The 23,267-nt window shown below is 37.2% G+C and overlaps 1 protein-coding gene and 2 long non-coding RNA genes across 8 annotated transcripts; all 3 read left to right on the top strand.

The window, feature by feature from the left end:
• The first annotated feature begins 2,746 nt into the window (after positions 1–2,746).
• Positions 2,747–6,538, top strand: LOC130738557 (putative F-box/FBD/LRR-repeat protein At5g56810). Of its 2 annotated transcripts, XM_057590579.1 has the most exons (4): positions 2,747–3,722; positions 3,818–3,991; positions 4,080–4,277; positions 6,117–6,538. In XM_057590579.1, exons 1-4 carry the CDS (start codon positions 2,910–2,912, stop codon positions 6,174–6,176), a joined length of 1,245 nt encoding a protein of 414 aa, XP_057446562.1. In that variant the 5' UTR covers positions 2,747–2,909; the 3' UTR covers positions 6,177–6,538. The 2 variants fall into 2 exon arrangements, with proteins under 2 accessions (XP_057446562.1, XP_057446561.1); XM_057590578.1 differs by lacking the exon at positions 6,117–6,538 and having other exon boundaries at positions 4,080–4,570.
• A 793-nt stretch (positions 6,539–7,331) lies between these two features.
• LOC130738559 (uncharacterized) lies at positions 7,332–10,690 on the top strand. Of its 2 annotated transcripts, XR_009019455.1 has the most exons (6): positions 7,332–7,490; positions 7,944–8,130; positions 8,368–8,410; positions 8,534–8,578; positions 9,967–10,034; positions 10,483–10,690. It is a non-coding gene; the product is annotated as an uncharacterized LOC130738559 (long non-coding RNA). The 2 variants fall into 2 exon arrangements; XR_009019454.1 differs by lacking the exons at positions 7,332–7,490; positions 7,944–8,130; positions 8,368–8,410; positions 8,534–8,578 and having other exon boundaries at positions 9,819–10,034.
• Positions 10,691–14,836: 4,146 nt separating this feature from the next.
• LOC130738558 (uncharacterized) lies at positions 14,837–20,205 on the top strand. 4 transcript variants are annotated; one of them, XR_009019453.1, is made up of 6 exons: positions 14,837–15,076; positions 15,317–15,511; positions 15,644–15,703; positions 15,789–15,974; positions 16,730–16,847; positions 20,187–20,205. It is a non-coding gene; the product is annotated as an uncharacterized LOC130738558 (long non-coding RNA). The 4 variants fall into 4 exon arrangements; XR_009019452.1 differs by lacking the exon at positions 20,187–20,205 and adding an exon at positions 17,257–17,458; XR_009019450.1 differs by lacking the exon at positions 20,187–20,205 and adding an exon at positions 17,243–17,458.
• The last annotated feature ends 3,062 nt before the right edge of the window (positions 20,206–23,267 follow it).

Genomic DNA, 23,267 nt, shown 5'->3' with positions numbered 1-23,267 from the left:
CTTTAAAATTTTAATATTTTATGAAAAAGTTTCTCAGATTTAAATCAAAATAGGTCAAGATTGATTTCATTTGAAATAAAATAATATGTCAAGATTTTATTTAATAATTAAGTGTGACACGTGTCAACATAAGAGAAGAGAATTCATCTGGGAGTGACACATCATCAAATTGACTTCACCTCATCAAATTGGCTTGAGAATAAACTGTGAGGGTTATTTTTCTTTCTTAACCAACGCACGTATCACGCACACAGCACACACAAAGCACGCGCGCGGGCACACACAATTTTATGAATGAAACACGTTAGGGTTTTTCTCCCCCAAATCCCCACTACTAAGCGCAGAAACTCCCCTGCAAAATACAAGCGAGTTTCACGGTTGAAGAAGCTGAAGTTGCATTTCAATGGAAAGCAGAGACTGTAAGCTTCTGCATTCATCTACTATCGAAGATAGGATTAGCAGTTTACCAGAGGAACTTCTCTGCCGCATACTCTCTTTTCTCCCAACAAAGAACGTCGTCGCCACCAGTGTTCTCGCTATGGCGTTCACTCCCCACTCTCGACATTGATGACAACAATATAAGCAAAGAGGAACATGCTCGCTTCGTTGAGCCTATCTCTGCATTTATCCACTCCCAACTCAGATTCTCTCGGCAACGCCAACCTATCCGAAAATTCCGCCTCAGATTCTCTTAGTACTGTAAGGACTATACCAATGTCGCTGCGTGTGTTACATTTGCCGTGAATCACCTAGTTAAGCACTGCCGAGTTAAGCACCTTGATATCGCCCTCCCCTTACCCTGGATTATTCGCCTACAATCAGAAGGGGGGTTACAACCAACAAAACACATTATGTCGCCTCTCATCTTCACTTTCACAAATCTTGTGGTTCTCAAGCTGGATGGGTTAAGATTCACTTCTTTTTCCTCTGTTCATTTTCCCTTCCTTAAAACCCTGCATCTCCAAGCTTTGTTTTTCGAAAAACCTCAATGTCTCGCCAAAGTCCTTTTTGGATGCCCAGTTCTTGAGGATTTCAAAGAAGTTCGTATATTTATCGATGAAATTTGAGATAATTTCAATGAACCAAATTTTGTAATACCAATAACAGCCTTTAATTTCAAGTGAAAATAGAGAGAATGCTAGCCTCTTCACAATCATGAAAATATACCATATAACAGGAAAAAAAAATGTTTAATTCTCTGTATCTAAATTTAATCGTACCAATTTGAGTAAACTGATAGTTAAATAAATGAAAAGGTTGATCTATATCCATCCTAAATAGAAACTGTTTAAGCTTGCTAACAGAAATGTATTCATCATCATATACATCATGTAGCTTAATAACTAGGTTCGCCCATTTAATATTAACTTATTGACAGGAAATAGATTAAGATAATGGCTACTCAAAATCCAATACTTTCTTACATAATCCGTCTTATGGGAATTTCTAAAAAACACTCTAGCTCATATATATACATCATTCATAATTCATATACATGTCATCAATGATGGGACGATGCAAGTGTGTGGGAGAAGGAAAAGTAGTGCAGTCGCACAAAGAGGTTGAATATGAAAAAATGTAACAAGTGAAACACCAAGGGAATAGGTACTATAAGTAGTAAAGTATTAATATATTAAAGGAAACTTTAAAAAATCTATATGTTGCCATGTTGGGCCGGTCGGGTGACTCAACATCCCTACTCGAAGTCGGGTTAGAAGTTAGACGATTTCTTTTGTCTTCTTTTCAAGATCGGGGTGGGCTGGACCCGACCCTAAATGCTTGGGCCGGGACGGATTAGCGGGTAGGGCAGGGTTTTGTACACCTCTAATTGAGATTGAGAGAGGGAAATTAACTAAGTTTATTTCCCTGAATTAATCACGGGTCTTACAATTTTAGAGAGAAAAATGAACAAAACCAAATCAAAATCTTCTCCCAATCTTCGGAGACCTTTTAACAAAGATTTTCAAGTATTAAATTTATTGGGAGAGTGAACCTTGGTTACTCAACTATAGCTCTAGCACATCGAGTTATGATATCTATATGTTTTGATTTACATTTTAATGACACTCACAAAAAAGGAAAATGGAGAAATATGATAAATAATGGAATAGGAAAAAAGAGAAAAATAAGAAGAGAAAATGAGATAAAAATGAAAAAAAGTGTGAATAAATCAGATTTTATTTAATCTACTAAAAAAAGAATCAAATTTTATTTTATTTCTTAAAAATGAGCTTCATGCATTAAAAAGAAAATAAATGCAAACAACAATTTCTTTGAAATTATTTTTCTAATAATATTTTTAATTGATTAAAATTTATTTAGGCTTCACTAAGTTATATCAGTCTTACTTTCAATTTTTTTAAGTCCAAACATATTAACTTTCAATAATTTTAAACAATTAAAAAGAGAATGACAAAGTGAGTTCTTTTTACATTGGAAAGATAAATTAGATCCTTCAGAAATTGATCTTGTACCTCTCGTCCTCTCCTACCTCAATCCATATGCATCTAGCTCTTATCACCTAAGTTATATCGAGACTAACAAAACGGGGATGATAGCCCAAGAAATAATAGGCTCATGATATTCTAGTGAAAATGCTTATATAAATGAAATTGAAACCTATTGGCTTCCTGTTTCTTAATAATATTTTCAGCCATGTTCAAAAAAAAAAAAGAAATTGATAGGGCATTCCAGACATTTACCAATCACATCCCCTTGTGGCTATTTATTTGGTATTTTCCGCGCCCAACACAGAGAAAAGTTTAGGGTTTATATCCCCAAATCCCCAACTGCAACCGCGAAACTCCATGCCCGCCCTCAAAATTCCCCATTGCGCGCGCTTGGAGACCACGATTTCCACAGGCATAATCGTGTGAATTATTGTTTGAAGAAGCTGAAGTTGCGTTTCAATGGAAAGCAGGAACCGTAAGCTTCTGCATTCATCTACTATGGACGACGATAGGATTAGCATTTTACCGGAGGAACTTCTCTGCCGCATACTCTCTTTTCTCCCAACAAAGAACGCCGTCGCCACCAGCGTTCTCGCGAAGAAGTGGAAATCACTGTGGCGTTCACTCCCCACTCTCGACATTGATGATTGCAATATAAGCAAAGAGGAGCATGCTCGCTTCATTGAGTCTGTCAATGCATTTATCAGCTCCCGCCTCAGATTCTCCCGGCACCGGCACCGGCACCACCACCAACCTATCCGAAAATTCCGCCTCAGATTCTCCTGGCTGTACTGTAAGGACTATACCAATGCCGCTGCGTGTGTTAAATCTGCCGTGAATCACCTAGTTAAGCACCGCCTAGTTGAGCACCTTGATATCGCCCTCCCCTTACCCTGGATTTTTTTGCCCAGAAGGGGGGTTACAGCCAACAAAACACATATGTCGCCTCTCATCTTCACTTTCACAAATCTTGTGGTTCTCAAGCTGGAGGGGTTAAGATTCACTTCTTTTTCCTCTGTTGATTTTCCCTTCCTTAAAACCCTGTATCTGCAAGATTTGCTTTTCGAAAATCCTCAATGTCTCGCCAAAGTCCTTTCTGGATGCCCAGTTCTTGAGGATTTCAAAGAAGTTCGTATATTTATCGATGGAGAGGTCGATTTGATCGAGAGAGAGTATTTTACATTACCCAAGTTAGTCAGAGCCAATGTTTCTGGGCGATATGTTTTTTTGCTTAAAGCTGTTAAAAATGTGCAATTTCTGCACATTAATGAGGTATTGTGATTTATCCATCATTGTTTTTCATTTCATTCTTAAGGAAAATGGGTTGTTTAATATCATATCATGGTATGTTATTGTAACTCATGCAGATTGATGATAGAATCCTGTATAAGGTCAAAAGCACAAACCTATCAGTTTTCCCCATGTTTCACAATTTAACCCATATTGAACTCTCCTTCTCCTGTATAAAGCGTGAGAATTGGCTTGAGGCAGTGGAGTTGCTCAAGTATTGCCCCCAGCTTCAAGTTCTCGTCATAAACCAGGTTTGCTTAGAGGCTTAGTTTTTTTTTTTTTTGGTAATTTCTGCACTTGTTTTCCTTTATTTATTTATTTTATGTTTATTGTTAACAGCCATATATAATTGGTAAAATTGAAGGCCAATTAAGAGATTGGCAATGCCCACAATCTGTTCCTGAATACATTCTATTACGGCTTAAAAGATGCTATCTAAATGAGTATAGAGGCACCAGAGCTGAGTTTCAATTTGCAAGATATATTATGCAGAATGGAATATTTTTAGAGAACATGGCAATATGCTGCAGCTATGAGGTAAATCAAGAGGGAAAACTTAAGAACCTACAAGAATTATCCTTATGCACAAGGAAGTCTGCAGCTTGTAATCTTTCCTTTAAATGATAACAAACTAGACTTGGTAGCTGCAAGTTGTTTCTTCATTTCTTCCTTTTAACTAGTTAGAAGCTAGACACAATAACTATTCACTTCTAGTTCTTGTTATTCCTCTTTTTCTCTGTTTTGTTGGTTTTATTTTGTATGTGTTGTTTAAGACATCTACACTTTGTTAATGTTAATGATGAATGTCACGAGCTCAGTACTTTTTAGCATTATATACGTGTATAGTACTCCCTCCGTTCCTGATCTTTTGTTGTTTAAGGCTATGCACATTGTTTGTTTAAGAGTGCAATTATTGATATATTTGCTGACATAAACACCCCTATTTAATGTTGAGTTAGAGTGAAGAGAGAGAATGATAGTTATTGGTTAAAAAATTTGTTATGGTTTTGATTGGTGAAAATAAGTGGTGGTAGGTGAGAGAGATAATATTAAATGAGGGTAAACATGGAATAAATTGAGAAAAAATGCATTGGATTTGTAAAACAACAAAAGTTTTGAAATTTAGGCCAAAAGTTAAAACAACAAAAGATTAGAAACGGAGGGAGTATAAATTGTAGAAAAAGGTCAGTATAACAGTCATCCCGATATGCACTATATAGTATTTTTGGGATTGGCAGCAGAGCTGCTATCCGGCAATGAAATGCTGTCAGTATGAATATGCAGTAGGTGAATTACTGAAATCGATAATTTGCATTATGTAGATAGATTTCTTTTCGCCTAGTTTGAGTGAGTGGATTATTGGAAGGCTTTGTTGGGAAGTCCACTTCAGCTGTCTTCTGCCTAGTAATGGACGGATTAGCCTACGGTTGTTGGATACCCTTTGCTAAACCTCATATTTTCAGTAAATAGAATATTGAAACCACTTAGTTTGTTTGCTGGTGCTATAGATGAGAAACAAATGAAGCTGATTTGAATGAACTATTTTAGAATAAGATGTTAGCAGTGTAGAGCTTTGTTCCAACTAGTCAAGTAAGTAGAACAACCCTGTATCAAATCTCAAAGGCCTCAAAGTAGAAAACTAGTGGGCGTATCCCCATACATAACACACAAACACCCCATAGCTTGTTCTAGGAGTCTAGGACAACCCTTTTATGACAAATTCATGATACTGAATTTTTTCTTATAACATAGTTTCTCAATGCTGGTGGACGAGAACCTTGTTTGCTAACTTTAGAAGAGTAACCAAAATCTAGCTTGTTTAAATGTATGTCCCAAAGAATCTTCATAATTGCTGGATCAGGTTATGATAGTTTACTTTTTATTTCATTCTGTCAAAAGAACTCCAATAGCACAAAAGAGCTCTTGCAAAAATTATTTTTGAACTGTTTAAACTCTTCATCGTTGCTGGATCATGTTAATGTGGTTTACTTTAAATTTCAACATATCAAAAGAGATAGGTTTACTATAGGGTGATACTCATTATAGTTGGTTTTTCTTTTGTTTCGTATGCATGGTTCAAAAACAAATTAAAGTTGAAAAATGTTTGCTTGGGGTGTTGGCATTCTTTCTTATGTTGGTATAAGTGGTATAACAAATGCTAGCTTTGACACTCTTTCTAGCACTCTATTATAATTATCATCTGCTGTCAAAAAATATATAATTATTATCAACAAAAAATTCAAAAATAATCTAATTTGAACATAAAATAAAATAAATAATTCCTTTAATTTTTATAATTAACATGAGAGATAACTAGGGGAATTGGGTTGCTGGTTTTATGAGTTTCCAGTCTGAGGGCTCGTCGTTCCTTTGCAGAGACATTGGCCTTGCGTGATGAACTCAGTTTGGCGTGGGGGCGTGGGATCGAGAAGATAGTGTGGGAAACTGATTGTCAAGAGTTGTGTGAGGTGCTGGCTGACATGAGTCGAGTGAACCGCCATGAACATGCTGCAGTTCTGAAGGCAATTATCGAGTTGTTGGAGAGGAATTGGACGATCATGTTGGCTTGGATTCAAAGGGATTGCAATAGTGCTACTGATTGGCTTGCTAGCCCGGGAGCTATGTCTCTCATTCAAAGTGTTAGAGAGCTGAATTATCCCCCTCCAGAGTTGGATATCATTCTGTTGAGGGATAAATTGGGTGTAACATAGTTTTCTTGTTTCTTTTATGTTATTTGTTTTTCGAGGCACCCAAAAAAATATCACCTATTTATAAATTAATAAATTATTTTTATCACATATTTAATTTAGTTTTAATCTATTAAAATTATTTATTACCATATTAAATAAGATTAATTTTTAAATTCGAAAGTTACTCTGTAAAAATTTTAACAATCACTAATAAGTAATCTTAATAATATATAAAGCCCATCCACCAAAGTGAACCATATCTGATCTTAATCTTAATAATATATAAAGCCCATCCACCAAAGTGGGCCGTACTGTTATTTAATTTCCACATGTCACAGCTCCATTGGTTGGTTTCACCTATTTTCCACATGTCGTTAGCTGATTGGTCCAAATCCTTGCATTTTGATTGGTCGAAATCATTGAATCATTAATTAGAAATGTCAATAGCACACGGTTTTGTCTTTATTCATACATGGTTTTGTCAATATTAATGGAAAATAAGTTTGAAATTATTGTTATATTCCTTAATTTCATTAAGATACCAGCTGTTTTTACTTTTTTATTTTTCCACACGGTTAATTTTCATTCCAAATCTGTGGCCATATTGCTCCTTAATTAACCCCAAATCTAATTCATATTTTCGAAATCACTTAATTCGTGATGAATCAACTTTAAATCGTGATTTCACCCCTAAGCTCTCCATCTCTTTTAATTCGTGTTTCTTACGGCCTCTTCAGATGTTGGTCCTGTCAACCCCCCCTTTCTTCCTGTTTCATCTTCTCCAATTTGTTTACGAGCAGTTCGTGATTCGGTTTCTCGCGGCCTCATCGACTCAGGTAAATTCATCTCTGATGCAAATTATACACGTAATTTTGTAAGAGAAATCAGATTTGGCCTAAACCCCAATCTGTCGACGCTGACGATGGCCAATTTCAGACTCAGAACGATGCTCCACCAATAAGATCGTGAGATCGCAGTGCAGAACGGAGGAGGTTGAATCTGGAAAGTTCATAAGGAAATATGAGAAAACCGTAGAGCTTATCCGCAACTGCGTCGGAAGGTTAGGATTCGTAATACCCTTCTTCTATTTCATTCATTTTCACCCTGCAAACTCTCAATTTGTATGTCATTTGATTGATTTAGGGTTTACCATACCAATTAGTGTTACCCTTCAAGAATTACGGTAGAGACTTGAGGTATAGATTTTGAATGAAAAGTTTGTTCAAACACTAATTTTTCTTTTTCTTTCTATAATTACTGTGAATTTGGAAAAACATAGAGCTACGTATGAAAATGGATGGCATATCCTTTTCTTAGGCATAACCTTCTAACTGCAACAATCAAGCATTTCACTTTCAGGCTAACGTTTTAGCCACTGTTTATGCCTTTTATTAACTTTTAGAAGAATCGGTTAAATTTATGTTTAAGATGAAATCAAATCACTAAATTATATATTTGATCCCAATATAATATATAGATGATTTAAACTGATTGATTATTTCTATTGTCTTAGGACTTAGGAGCAAAGCTCCAACTGTGGAAGTGATGCTCAAGAATTTGACTATTGAGGTTGATTCCTATGCTGTCAGCACTCAGCAGAGCTTTGCCAAACCTACCAAGCTCTGCATTGAACATTGTAGAAATACTTCTTGGTGCCTGTGGGATTAGTACTGCTATGAGAACAAAGCTCATACTTCCAAGTACGAGCATCTCTTGCTCTTTCATTTTTTTCAGTAATCTTTACACACTAGATTCAGCTAATTACTGATGCTCCTTCTCTCTTGAGTTCATTTGCTCGCTGAGATAAGAAGGAAATGCTTTAGTGATGAAATCCAAACCCTTTGTCAACTAGATTTCAGTTTCATTGACATGTTGAACTTACATGACATTGTTTATGCTTATTTTCTAATTAGTTTTTCTTTTCGTTTGTGGTTCAGATTTTTCTTCATTGTTACGAGATATATAGGCTTCATTGCACAGGTACTTTATCTTTTCTCTGCTCTCTATGTGGTTACATGATTGGAATTTTTTTATTTTATTCTGTTCATATTTTTCCTCTTTTCTCTCTTATGTGTTTATGGGTACTGCGATGGTTATCCGTAGCGACTTGATGCTCACTCACCTAGCAACAACTGATTCATGTATCAGGTACTCTTCACTCCTAAGTTGTTGGTTTATATTTTTAGTGATCTGATTTATTTACTTTCATGTGGTTTTTAGACTTAACTGAATTTGTTCTTTTTTCTTTGACCAATATCACCGTTTTCTCTATTTAACTCTTGCTTTGGATATTGGTTCTTTTGTTTGTATTTAGTTTGAAACCAGTAAATTGTGGTTTTTCATAAAGAAATTGATTACTTTATATTTCTTTAAATAAGCTTTTGTTTGTCTTGCTCAAATTTGGGTTGGGATTTGTGTGTTCCCTTAAACTTTTTTTAAGGTTTCTATCACCGATTTGTCTGCAGTAGAAAACTTAGAATTCATGGTTATGAGATATGAAAGCTTATCAATTCAAAGAGTCAAGCAAACTTAGAGTGATTATATTCTAACAACTATTATTGAAGTTGAGGTTTTCTCCCTGGAAAGATAAGGTTGGAAAGAGTGGAAATGTTGAATCAGCTCCAATCCTCAAAACTCAAGTTTCAGCTTTTTTAATTATTATTACTATGTCCCTTTTACCATTCCATGATTTCCAACCTTGAAAAATTTCAATCTTTGCAGTTTACTGAATTTCTTATGTTCATTATTGAGTGCTACTCGATCGGTGATTCATCCTCCCGAGAAATTGAGTATCATAGTGTCACTGTAAGGGACTGTTTTATCTCTTTCTCCCTTTTGCACATGTTGTAAACTATTGCTTATTTGCTATTTGTTTCTCCTAAGGCTTTTACGAAAGGGATGATTGAAATATCGTATGTTTGTGAGTGAGTGGAATGGTGAAAATTTAATTAATTAGAGTGTCTTTTGTTTATGAACAACACACCTATTAGCAAACTTTGCAATACTACAAGTCTTATTAATTATCATATCTTCAGTTTCTCTTTAAATGCTTTTGTGAATCTGTTTTATTATTTATAAATTTAAATTCTCCTTAATCCAAAAGGATTGAGATCATCAACAGTTCTGACACACAATAGCACCATTTTCCACCTTAGATTCCATTGCATTCTTACCTTCAGCCTTCATATAAGATGCCAGCTAGCAGCATCCTTTTCCTTGAACTGATAACACTAGCTCTCATCAAATTACATGGTATAATAAACCTCAATGGAAATTGGGTATTTGTGATCTTTATCTATGGATTGCGATTTTAGGCAGAATAAGAAATTAAACCCAGGGGCAGAATTTAAGAACATTTCAGACATGATTGGAGCTAAATGGAAGAAGATTATATCGTAAGAGAAAAATTCTTAACATAATATGAAACCTTCTTTTCTTGCATGTTACAAGTGACTGAAAATATCATTATTGTGTTTGGGTGAATGAATTTGTAAATGGAGTGATGATTTTGTAGTTTTGAGGATTTTTCATTGTAGAATCCAAAGAAGACATCGTGGGTTGGAAATGGAGAGAAGAGTAAAGGCAGAATGAGAAAGGAGTAAAGGTAAAGCCCGCAACATAAGCCAAGTTTATTATAATTTATTTTTCACTTTGGTAAGTTAGTTAAACTTATTAAACCGAGTTGGAAGGCTTAGACAAACTTCTTCCATTCAGATGTTTCTTAACATGTTTTGTTGTATCTCCATATGGATTCATTGGAATGGATCCTAAATCTCACTCTCCCAAAGAGATGAATCTAATAATGAAACTATAGGATTATTAATTTCACTCTGAAGAAATGTTTCTTTTTCACATTTAACCATCAGCTGACAAATGTAGGATTCCATTTCCATATATTATATGGAGTCACTTCACAAATTAAAGAGTTAATGTGTTATCAGTTCTGTAGAGTTTTATTAACAAAATTAGCTTATAGACTCCCTGTTGAAATACCTTTTTTGCGTTATAGTTCCATTAAACAATACTGATTTTGTTGTTTTTTATTCGACCAGGATTGCCTTCCACCAAGGGTAATAACCAACCAACAAGGTGCCTGAACATATTGCAAGATTTTGAAAAGTGACAACTCGGATAAAATGGCAGTGTCTAAGCTCATGTCTATGTTTTAATATATTCATTAAGTTAGTCTTATTGATGGTTGTATGTTGTGCCATCCTTACTAAGGTCTTTTTGCTTAGTGAAGTTCAAGCTTTTTATTCATATTTGTTTTCTTTAGATCTTTTAGTTGTCTCTGGTATTAGAACAAGATCTTTTCATGGAACTATCGAGTAATGATTGTGAGAGATTTCTAGGTTCTAACAATTTTTTTTATATCTATTAGCATTAATATTCCCTCATAATTAAGTTTTTGAAAGAGCGCAATAACGTAATGTGATTCATATAACTGCCCTCCTTCCTCATTTAGTGGGATAAAGCTTTTATTGTTATTGTTGTCTTAGTTATTAACATGAAATTGACTTATAACAAGGTTGTAGTATTAGATAGTGCTTCATCTGCAATTACAGTTGTGATTCTTTAGTCTCCCAATATTCAACTTTATGATTAAGAATTTCCATATTAGTCAATATATGTCAAACAGACACACTGAAGTTGACAATTTATATCATATCATGGATTCTCAAGGTATTGCCTCTCATCCTTGCTAAGAGTAAAAATGAAGGGTCTTGTGATAAAAAAGGACAAAACATAATTAGAAGAGCAATTGGGCAAGAAGTGCCTCACACAAGTAATAGTTGCCAATCAGTTTTTTGTTACCTATTTACCATGCATTGATACCTCGTGCCTCTTGGTAAAGATTTTAAATTTTAATTATTTTGAAATTAAGCATTAAAATACTTCACTTTAGAGTAATAAATATTTGGCTAAAATTTATTTTTCTTATTTATAAAAAAAATGAGTAATAATCATTTCTTTACCAAAAAAACAGTAATACATATTTTGCTTATTTTTTTTAGGTAACATGGAGGGGCAAGCCCTACATATTTTGCTTATTATTTAAGAGTTTAATGGATATATACAATCAGTATAAATAGTTTATACTAAATTATTAACATCCAATCAATATATGTTGTAGTTAATTTTTTAAAATGTTTCTATTCTAAATAAATGTTATCAAATATAACTTTTGTTTTAAAAATATATATATATAACTTTCTCACAAAACTTTATTATTATATTATTTCTATATTGATCAGCTATTTTACTCTTTCATCTGTTATATCATTTAGGTTTTCATTTTAGAAAATATATTTATCTTAGGAATATTTTTGCCTATAAAAAAAACTTAGTTTTAACATAAATATTATTAAAAAATCAAATATATATTTTACTCAAAAACCTCGTGTATTGCACGGGCTACTGAATCTATTTCTTCTCTAAACCTACCTTTTGTTACAATGTTTAAGCAATTTACTCTTTTATCTGAAATGAAGCCTGTGAAGGTGGACTGGAGAGTCAGAGCCAGAGTCATCAGGAAGTGGAACGATTTAGATATCAATGACCACACCAAATTTACAACCATTGTGATGATACTACTTGATGAGAAGGTATCTTTCGTTAAGTTTATACAATTTAGAGGACTAATTGTGCTTAATGTTGCTTCTCGTGGCATAGCATCATTACTCTTGCCTGGAGGTAGAACCACTCATTCTAAATTTTGCATTCCATTAGATGCTACAAAGACCTCAACATGTAATATAAAGCAGGAAGTCTACGAGCAAAGCTTCTGCTTGAAACAAACCTTATTATATGGGATGAAGCTCCAATGTTGAAAAAGTTTTGTTCCGAAGCTCTAGACGTTACACTCCGAGATTTAATGAGGTTGAAAAATGAAGACAACATATATAAACCTTTTGGAGGAGAAGTAGTAATACTTGGAGGTGATTTTAGACAAATACTACCTGTAATAACTAGAGGAAGCTACTCTAAACTATTCGTCATTGTGGAAGCATTGCAAAATTATGAAATTGTCTAAGAACATGTGCCTAACGACAGCTAAGACGATTGATGAAGAAAAATAAATCAAAGAGTTTGCAGATTGGATTCTTAAAATCAAAGAGTTATAAATGGTGATCATCCTAATTCCGTAGCAAGAGAGTATAACTTTCAAATCCCGCCAGATCTGCACATCCCAATTAGTCCTGACCCATGAATGAAATTGATTAAATATACATATCCTGACCTTCCGCACATAATGAAAGACCTGCAATTCTAAGGGCCGGTAAAATGTAGTAACATACCAGTATAGATTGGCTTAAAGAAGTAACAATAAAATGAGGGCTCATTTGAGTGGTTGAGAAGCGGAAAGGTTGATTGTCAGCGTTTAGTTTGTGTTTTTCGCTGTGGAATTCATATATGAACTTTTGTACAAAGAGCTGTTATTTTGTTCATGGTGATAGCAATTTTTCAGGTTTCATATGCAACTGTAGAATACCATGTGAATTGGAGCCGGCTAGATGTGAAGTTGTGCAGATGAAGGAAATGGTAGAGAAAAAGCGTGGTTTTCAAGAAATCCATGATATATGGGGGCTTTCATCTTCTGGAACTATGATATCCATAGCCATCTCTTTCTCTCTTCTTTCTTTACCAGGTAAATCTCCTTCTTTTCTTCTACATGAGATATATTTGTTATATTTTAATCTAACTTCTTGGACATGTCTTGAAAGTAGAAAATTAGAATGCTTTATATCATTCACTATCTTATTCCCTATTTAAATGATTTTTTTCTGCAGGATAAGCATGTCCACCTTCAGTAGGAGTTGCTCCTGATGGTGATTTTGGGGCATGGACCTAGAAGCATTTCAGTTCCATGTTTGCTCTAAAAGGGATTTGTTATGAATTATTTCTCAGTTCCAAGTTTCAAATATATTTGGGATTAAACCTATATAAAATATGAAAAATTTATGCTGGGGATAATATATATATATATATATATATTAATATTAGTCTATGTTTATTTTATGATTAAATTACAAAGTAAAGAGCTCAAAAGGGGAGGAACATAAGACAAATAGTGAAAGTACAATACTTTCGTGAAAACATTGATATATATATATATAATTTTAATTATTTGTTTAAATTATAAAGTCAAAAACTCACATAGAGGAATATTTTACATGAAAATAATAAAATGTTAAAAGTAATTTAGAAATAATTTTTAATAATTTTTAAAAATTAAATTATTATATACACATATATATATATATATATATGAACGTATGTCGTGCGAAGAGAAGATTCTTCAGCATTCATGCATATACATAATCTATATTTATTTATGTTTAAATTATAGTGTTAAAAACTCCCGTGAAAAAAAATATTGTGCATAAAAACACTTTCATGTAAATTCTAATAGAGAAATAAGTATTAATCACTACTTTTGTTTTTGAAAGAAAAGATGAATATATTATTAATGAGAAAAAAAACATAACATGAGAAATATAAAATTATAATCTACTTTCATTTGTTACAAATTACAGGGTAAAAACTTTCACGGGGAAAAATATTTTTCCATGGAAATACTTTCTGGTATATTTCTCATAAGACGCATATCATTTTCGATTGCAGTATGCTTTGTGAGGACCGTAAACAAAAATCAAGCATAAACACTATCTCAGATTGGACTCTTCCTTCCGAGACCCGTCTTCACTCATGGTCAGATATATGTAGCTCTCTCTAGAGTACGCTCAAGAAATCGTCTTAAACTTTGTATACTGGATGAGTCGGACAAACAACATATCAGTACTTTAAATGTAGCGTTTAAGGAATTTTTGGAAATGTTTGATGTATACAACACAATTTCATTTATTTTTTTCATTTTTTCTCTTCATATATTATTACACGATCGACTCATACACGATTGACTTATTTATAATTTAAAAATTACAAATTACAAGTATATATATATATGAACACTAATTTATTTATTAAAAAATTTTAAAATAAAATTCCGTGCAACGCACGGGTTATTGCACTAGTAATATATAAAGCCCATCCACCAAAGTGAACCATAATGCTTTCTAATTTCCACATGTCATGTTTTTATTGGGTGTTTTCATTGAATTTCCACATGTCTATTTCTCATTGGTCCAAATCCTTAATTTTTGATTGGTCGACATTAATTACAACATTAAACAATAAATAAGTAAATACATAAATCAAACAATTTGATTGGTGGTTAAAATGAATTTCCAAATGTCTTTTTCTGATTGGTCCACAATTAATGACTTCTCGTTGGTCTAAATTATTGACTCAATAAATCAATAAATAAATTATCTCAAAATTTAATTCATTCAATTCATACATTTTGAAATTTAAAATTGGCATCATGTTTAAACTTTCACGTTTAATCTGGCATTTTTTTCACACACTGTGATTTCTCTCTCTCTCAACTCCATTTCTCTCTCTCAAATCCTTTCACTGCTATGTGTTTTCTCCATGTCTCAACCTTAATCCTCATCATCTAACCATTCTCCTCCGCTTCATCCCGATTTCTTCTTCATCCCGTTTTTTCGAAGGCATTCATACTGTTCCCTTCTTTCAACATGGGCAGGTCGTGATCTTCTCAGAGCAATCATAGACAATCAGGTATGAAGACTTGATTTAGGGATTTTTTTTTCATAACTTAATTTAGGGATTTTGTTCTTCTTGACTTGATTTAGGGTTTCTGTTATTCATGACACGATTCATTTTTTTTTTGTTATTTTGTGATTTCGTCCCTAAGCTCTCCATCTCTTTTAATTCATGTCTCTTGCGACCTTTTCAAATGTTGGTCCTGTCGACCCCCCTTTCTTCCTGTTTCATCTTCTCCAATTTGGTTATGAGCAGTTCGCAATTCAGTTTCTCGTGGCCTCATCGACTCAAGTAAAGTCATCTTTGGTGCAAATTTAGGGTTTCTGTTCTACAAACCCTTGATATGTGGTTTCTCACCGAGACTGTGCCTCTGTTCCGCGTTTACATCCAGTGATCCTCTCAACGTCCTTACTAGCTGCCCACCTTTTCATTTCCACTTTCAAGCTGCAGGTATCTTCATCTTGGATTGGGCTTAATTGATTTAGGGTTTTTTTGTCTTCATCATGATTTAGTGTTTTGAGTTTCCTAATTTTCAAGTGTCATTCATGTTATTCAGTCTCACTGTGCCATAAACTTTTGCAGCAATAGAGGTTGGGGAATGAAGCCATTATTTGAGATCCCTTCAATTTCTCTTCAAATTAGGTAATTTGTCCCTTAAATTTCTCTTCAAATTCAACAAGTAAATTCCGAGACTTAATATCTGTTGTGCGAATTGTATTCTGATCAGCCAACATATACGTCACGCTTATCTGCATAAGCTTGCCATTTCAGCCGCAAGATGTGTTCACCGTTTCATCGATCGATGTTGCTATCACCCTTAACCGTAATTCTTCAAGCACATATATTTCCCCCTAATTTTGGAGCTGATTGAAAGTGGCAAAGATGGAATCCTGTAAATTTCTCTTCAAATTAGGTAATAATTTTTCAAATTCCAAATTAGTTTTCCACGATATAAATCTGTTTTGCTAATTAGGATATATATGTGTGACTTGCAATTCAAAATTGAATTCAAAATTTGAATACAAAATTAAATATTCACTGCACATAAGACCAAAATTGAATCTGTTATTATGTGAATCGTTGAATCTGACATACTCAACTTGATTTTTTTTTGGTGAGCCAAAAGATTGTATTAAAATGAGGTACAAGGGGTACCCAACCCTAATACAAGAGAGAGAGAGAAAAAAAAAAGAAGGAAAGAAAGAATCAAACAATAGAGAAACTGGATACAATGCAAAACAAAGCCCAGATTAACAATGGGTCAGCAAAGAAACCCATTTGTGCAGTATTGTTCATGAACTCACATGATAGCAACTACCTAAAGTGTTTTATGCTTATTAATTTGCTACTGCTTTAACAAATCTCTTTGTAGAAGACATGAGTTCCCACTTTAATTTTGAATTCAAAATGATAGTCAATCCACAATTTAGGATGATCCATTTACAAAGTTGTTAAATTTGTGCTGGTTCCCTGATTTTCGAAATAATATTTAATTTTTTAAAAAAAGTAATTACTTAACTGATAAGTAAATACATTAAAGAAACAAACCTTTCAATCACGTTTTTTTACCACAATTGATATCTGCACGTTGTGGTATTGTTGGGTATTTTATATACTTTTGACTTATTATTGGGCATTGCTTTTATGGTTAGTGGTGTTATGTTTCAGGCAATTGGATTTGATGACGTTAGGGACACGATGAGACTATTGTTCATATGATCGAAAAGAAAGGGATATTGTGAAAGATGAATTCTAGCAAGGCAGTGGCTTACTGATCTGGCTTATGGTATGTCAGCTGTTTGATTATCTGCAATGGAGAAATTCTGCTCTCTCTATTTGTTCTGGTCACTGCCAACTTTTCAGTATAATATGTGTATTCCAGTTTCATAGGCTTTCTATTTCTTTTTTATTTATACATTTCCTCTAAAAAAAATTACAACCTAATTATGTTCTTTTCATATTAGGAAGGACAAATTCATCTTTGTATTAGAAAGTCTTTGGTAAAAAACTTTAATTTTCAAACAGTTTATTTTTCTTCGTTATAAATTTTGTTTGAAATAACAGGATGCTAGGAGGGAATTTTGTTAAAAAAATTGTTTTGCCTTGATTCTAAAAGATGGAGTTCATTTTAATTAAGTAGAGAATTATTTTCTGGAGTTCGTTTAATTGTTTTTATGAAAGGTTTATGTTGCTAGGGTGATTTTGTTGTGGGAAGATCTTGACGGATGACATCTTTTGGAGTCGTTTATAGTGTCATTGGCTAACAAGCTCTTTGACTATCATGTATAAGTGTATAACTTATATGACTAGATTCTTTGCATCATTATTTTCATTTTTTGGTGTACTAGCTTAGACCACTCCATCAATGAGGAATTAATGTATTGAAACTTTTGCTTATGTGAGTCTTATTTTGGTTTTACTCAAGACAAAAATGCTATTTGATATTTATGTAGTTAAAAATGTGAGGTAGATTTGATCTTGATGCTTTCCACCCTACTCTGCTCCCCTTTCTATTTTTCCACCCTTTGATCTTGATTTTTTTATTCTATACAGAAATTATGTTGTTCAATTCACTTGGTGGTTAAATAGTCCTAAAGTTAGCACATTAAGAAGATTTACATTCAAAGTGAATTGAATGCAAAGCCCTTGGTAATTGAGAGAAATGAAATGTATATTCAAGGTAGTTTGTTACTGCACACCTTTATTTCCTTCTATAAATGAAAGAAAGATAAGACATCATACTTTTCATTATTTTAGTCGCATTTCCCATTTATACTTATCCAATGTTTGATGTCACTACATAAATGTCTAAATGATTCAAGCCAGTCTTACTAGCTACTAGAAATGAAACCCGTGCGTTGCACGGGTTTGTTTTTAAGTTATTGTGTTTATTATTTGTTAAAATATTATATGTAATATGACAAATTATTGAATAGTAGGTTATTAAGAATATGATAAACATATATAATTGTTCTGGGAATGAACATTGAAAGAAGGGATAGTACGTAGAGAGTGGAAGAATGTGCTAGAGAAAGAAAGAGAGTGAGAGAGAGAGTGCTGAATTTCATGTGCTATTTTATAAAATGAGCCAAAAGTCCCTTACAATTGGTATCTACCTCCTATTTATAGAGCTTGGGCACTACCTATTGGGCCAATTGGGCCTCTGAAGTTGAGGCCCAACTTAAGGCCAGGCTCTCGCCCTTGGGCGGGCTGAACCCTGGGCATCGCCTCTCTAGGGGCTCGCCCAGTCCACTAGTCCACAAGACACCGAGCTCGAAGTATGAGAGCTAAGTGTGTCTTTTAAATGTTTTTATATGCATCCTATGGTGCGCTGGAATCCAAGCTGCCGACATGGCTTGAGAAAAAGAAAGAAGAAAACTACGTCGCCAACATGGTGTAAGCGAAAGGAAACAAGCATCTTTAGTAGCCCAGTCCACTGGTCTTGGCGAGCAACCCAAACCGGCAAGTCCACAAGTCCACAGGCGGCGGGAACGATCGCTTTGTACTGACGATTAGTTGGAGTAGGCGAGCGTCCTTCGTCGGCGAGCTAGGTGACAGGTGTTAGTCATGTACTGATCATCCAAGTGTTGGCTGGCGATGCCCATGGCGGGCGGCTAAACTTCATTGGCGACACCATTTGTTAGGCGATGGCATTTAGTCTTCATGGTGGCGAGGCCTTTCGCGCTTTCCCTTGTTTCAAAAACCTTTCAAATCTCTAACCGCTCCATGTGATACGTCAGTTACGTCAGTTTCCCCCTTTCTCCGCAACCGTCACCTCACTCTTCATAACTGTCCAATCATGCGCAGTAACTCCTCATCACACGAGTCCCACTTCCCAAAAGCCATAATGACTTCCAACCTTCCACACGCGTCCGACACGCGTCACCCTTCCAACTTCCCCCCTTTGCCTATAAAAACCCTTCTTCCCTACAATCATCCCTTTCCGAGACCTCTCTTTACTTCTCTTATCGCTTACCAAGCTCTCTCTTCCAACTTCCGCTCTGGTGCTGTCGTTTTTCACCCCTTCTGCTACCCACTCTTCACATCCTTACCCGGTGAGTCCTCGTTCCCTTATCTCTGCATCTTATCTCTACTCGTCTTTTTCTTTTCCTCATTTAACTATCAAAGATGGCTTCCAACCCTAACTCCCCTAGTCACACCTCTTCTTCTGAGAGCGACCCTGACTCTACCGCCGTCGGCGGCCTCCGTTTAGAGGTCCCGGAGATTCCCCCTACCGATTGAGAACTTTCGCGACCTTGCCCCTGCCAGTCCAGAGAGCACCCTCTCATGAAGCTATAGACCAACCCTCCGTTTTCCAGAATAGGGAACTTATCGTGGAATTCGTGAGTAACCTTGGCGGTTTGTCTGTGGATGATGAAATAAACGCCAAACTCAGGATTTGGCCCTGCAGCGCTGAGGACCGCCCCTGGCTTCATAAGATCGACGGCGATGTGAAGAGATCCCATTTTTTCTTTGCATATGAGTATGTGTTTGGCGAGCTTGGAGTCAGGCTTCCTTTTTCGCCCTTCGTTCAAGCCGTTCTTCGTGATATCAACGTGGCTCCTTGTTAACTCCACCCCAACGCCTGGGCCTTCATCCGGTGCTTTGAAATCTTGTGCGCCGCTGTTGGCACCGCCCCGTCTCCCACCAGCTTCTTCTACCTTTACGATGTTGACTCCAAGTCCATCAAAAATAAAGGATGGATCTCTTTAAAGGCCCGAGTCGGTCGTAAGTGCTTGAACCCTCACAAGAGTAACGCAAAGTCCTCCTTCGCCCGGAGATACTTTCGCGTGGCGGTTCACCCCGCCTATCCTGAGGCCTTTACCCTTAGGGACGGGACTGCCCTTTTTCCCTTCTACTGGATGGAGAAGCCCAATGGGATTACCGACCCTTCAGAAGAATCTTTGTCTGTTAACGACAAAGCCTTTTTGAATCTCCTCGCCATGCTTCCTATTCTCGACTGCGCAACAGTCCTTAAGGGCGCTCGCCTCTCAAGGACACCCAAATACTTAGGTCACTTATAGTTCGTTTTTATCATCGCTATTTCCCTTTCGTTTTTTCATCGTCATTTTCTTTCTTACCCCTTATGTTGCTACTGACCTTTTTTTTTCATTTATTGTTGCAGAAGATATGAACTTCACCAACGTCGAGCTCCTGAAAGCCCGCGAGAGGAAAATGGCCCGTTTCTCTCCAAAGTTCAACACTGAGGGCGATGGGAAAAAACGGGGCGGTGCTGAGAACCAAACCGAGGGCGCCCAAGCCCCCAAGAGGAGGAAATTAGTTAAAGTTTCCTCTGTCGCCCCGGGATCTGCAGTCGCCGGCTCCTCCAACCCCGGCGCTCAAGCCACCACTGCCGCTGTGTCCAAAGGCAAGAATGTTGCCAAAGTCTCCGCCAAAGCTTCCGCCGCCACGGCCGCCGAGTCTGCCACTGTCACAGCTCCCAATTCCGCTACCGGTGATACAGTCACCGTTGCCGCCGCCAAGTCCACTACTGTAGGCGCCACGACCGCAACTGCTGACCAGTCATCAACTGCTGGCACAACCACCAACACTTCTCAACCCTCAGCTGTTGAGAAGCTTGCCGCCATCAACGCCACAACCGCTGCCGCGTCTTCCAATGCTCCCGCCGGGGAGAAAGAAAGAGAAAAAGAAAAAGAAACCCCCAAGTCTCCCCCTCGCCAAGTCGCACTTCCTAGCCCGCCTCCAACGAATGATGAGCGTTCCATGTCTCCCCCGCCTCATCAAGAAGAAAGACCCTCTCCTGATGCCGCCACTACCTTTGAAGCAGCCCGGATCGAGCAAGCTCCTGGCAACGAGGGCGGCTCTTCTAGCTACTACAATATGCTTCCCAACGCCATTGAACCTTCAGAGTTCTTACTTACCGGCCTCAACCGTGACGCCATAGAAAAGAAGTTTTGAGCCGGGGTATTAATGAGACCAAGGAGGAGACCCTTGCTTGTCTTCTACGCGCTGGGTGCATCTTTGCCCACGCGTTTGACAATTTCAACGCCGCCGCTGCTGAAACTGAACGGTTGAGGGCTGAGAATGCCAAGCACCAAGAGGACGCCGCCGCTTGGAAGAAGCGCTTCGATAAACTGTTGGACCAAGCGGGCAAAGAAAAAGTACAGGCCGACAAGTTGATTGGTACGGCGGGAATTAAAATCGGCGAACTGGAGGATCATCTGAAGCTGATGAGGGAAGAAGCGGATGGCCTCGATGCAAGTCTCCAAGCTTGCAAAAAGGAAAAAGACCAAGCTGAGAAGGACCTGGCCGCCAAAAGCGAGGCGCTGGCTGCTAAGGAGTCAGAGCTCGAAGTGTTGCACGTTGAACTGGATTCAGCGAAAAAGGCGTTGGCGGAGCAGGAGAAAAAGTCTGCTGAGTCTTTGGCTTTGGCGAAGGCGGATCTGGAGGCGGTGATGCGAGCTACCTCTGAAGAGATCAAGAAGGCGGACGAGGCTCATTGGGCAGCCCTCGCCGCGAAAGATGCTGAAATTACTTCCCATCTTGCGAAGATCAAAGAGCTAGAGGGCGAGCTGGCGGTGGAGAGAGCCAAAGCCGCTGAGGCGAGGGAGCAAGCCGCTGACATTGCCTATGACAATCGTGAGCGCGGCTTTTACCTCGCCAAGGACCAGGCTCAACACTTGTTCCCTAACTTTGACTTTAGCGCCATGGGAATAATGAAAGAAATCACTGCTGAAGGACTGGTTGGTCCTGATGATCCTCCTTTGATTGACCAACACCTCTGGACCACAACTGGAGAAGAAGAAGAAGAAACAGGAGAAGAAGAAAGAAAAAATGAATAGTGTAATTTTAATTTTTACCTAGCCTTTACCGCCCTTTGTAATGCACTTTCCTGTTATTCTCATTGAATGATTGTTAGGTTTAGGCGATTGTTGAATGATTGCTCTCGCCGTAAATCCTTTTGCCGCCCCTTCGCAAATTGCCGCATTCTTATTGTTAAAAAATTTAAGAATGAATTTCATAGTTAAACGCCCCGACGCACCGGAGTAATAAAATACTCAACATCCTGAGTGACCAAGCACTCGCCTTCCACCTTATTCATTCGCCGACCTTATATCTTGCGCTATTTTTCACGCGTCATGTGATTGAATTACGCCTAACGATTTCGTGCATTAATTTTAACTAGGGCTTGTTGCTTGGCATTTCTCCGTCAAGACTTTAAACATTTTCCACAAAGGGATAAATGACCTCCATTCTTGAGGGCTTCGCCCGGGGCTTTGCCCGCTCGGGGCTTACAATGCTTGGGTCCCAATGGCCATTTGGGGGTCCCAAGACTTTTGCCTAGTTAATGGCGCTCGTCGTATTCTGGCGAGACTTACCCAGCACATCGTTTACGGGACCGGCGATCACATCAGACTTTCCGGGGGGAGATTCCCAGGCGTCAAAGGCCATTTGTGGAATCGCCGCCACCTTCAGGGTTCCAGCAAGCCCCTTTGGGGATCAAGCTTGTCCCACCTAGTGATCGCCGTAATTCTTTATATCGATCAGCAATTCCGATCGTCAGGGAATCCCTGGAATCTTTGGACATGAATTTCATGAATTTTCGTTTTATTGATGGAGCGCCTCGTTAAAAAACTCCTTTCGGAGAAAAAGAGCACGCTTTTGTTATGGCAATACATTGGAGAGTTTGGAGATATTTTTAGAAAAATTAAAGATATCTAACTTTGGCGAATTCACTTTGTTCATCAGAAGTTCTTCCTTGGAGCCCCTCGTCTTTCCAGCTTTCTCGCCCACGATCAATTGTAATAATAGCGCAGGCTCAAACCGTTGAACGACCTGGGTAGTCGCCTTCCATCAAGCTCTTCTAAGTGATAGGCCCCTGTACCAAAAACTTTGACAATGCGGTAGGGACCTTCCCAGTTCGGAGTCAGCTTGTTTCCTGAGGTTCCTGATTGCCACTTGAGGACCAGATCGCCAACTTGCATATCCCGGGGGCGAACCCTGCTATTGTACTTGGCGGCCACGCGCTGCTTCATCGCCGTTTCTCGAATGTGCGCCTCGTCGCGCGTTTCAGACAAAAGATCCAGCTCCATCGCCATGTTGGCTTGATTCTCCCCTTCAAAATCCGGCTGAGTCCGCCATATGAAATTGTCAATTTCCACCAGCAACATAGCATCTACCCCATAGGTCATTCTAAAGGGAGTTTCTCTTGTAGTAGATTGCTCAGTGGTGTTGTACGACCAGA

Source organism: Lotus japonicus, chromosome 2 (genome assembly GCF_012489685.1).
Source record: "Lotus japonicus ecotype B-129 chromosome 2, LjGifu_v1.2".
NCBI classification, from domain to species: Eukaryota; Viridiplantae; Streptophyta; class Magnoliopsida; order Fabales; family Fabaceae; genus Lotus; species Lotus japonicus.
Note: the sequence above shows the minus strand (reverse complement) of the source record. Positions and strands in the feature narration are given on the sequence as shown.

What these genes read in the sequence shown, in the direction of transcription:
- LOC130738557 (XM_057590578.1), top strand. Translation starts at nt 2,910, where the DNA reads ATGGAAAGCAGGAACCGTAAGCTTCTGCATTCATCTACTATGGACGAC. An exon ending in AATTTCTGCACATTAATGAG is followed by an intron (nt 3,723 to 3,817) that starts GTATTGTGATTT and finishes TAACTCATGCAG; the next exon opens with ATTGATGATAGAATCCTGTA. An exon ending in AAGTTCTCGTCATAAACCAG is followed by an intron (nt 3,992 to 4,079) that starts GTTTGCTTAGAG and finishes TATTGTTAACAG; the next exon opens with CCATATATAATTGGTAAAAT.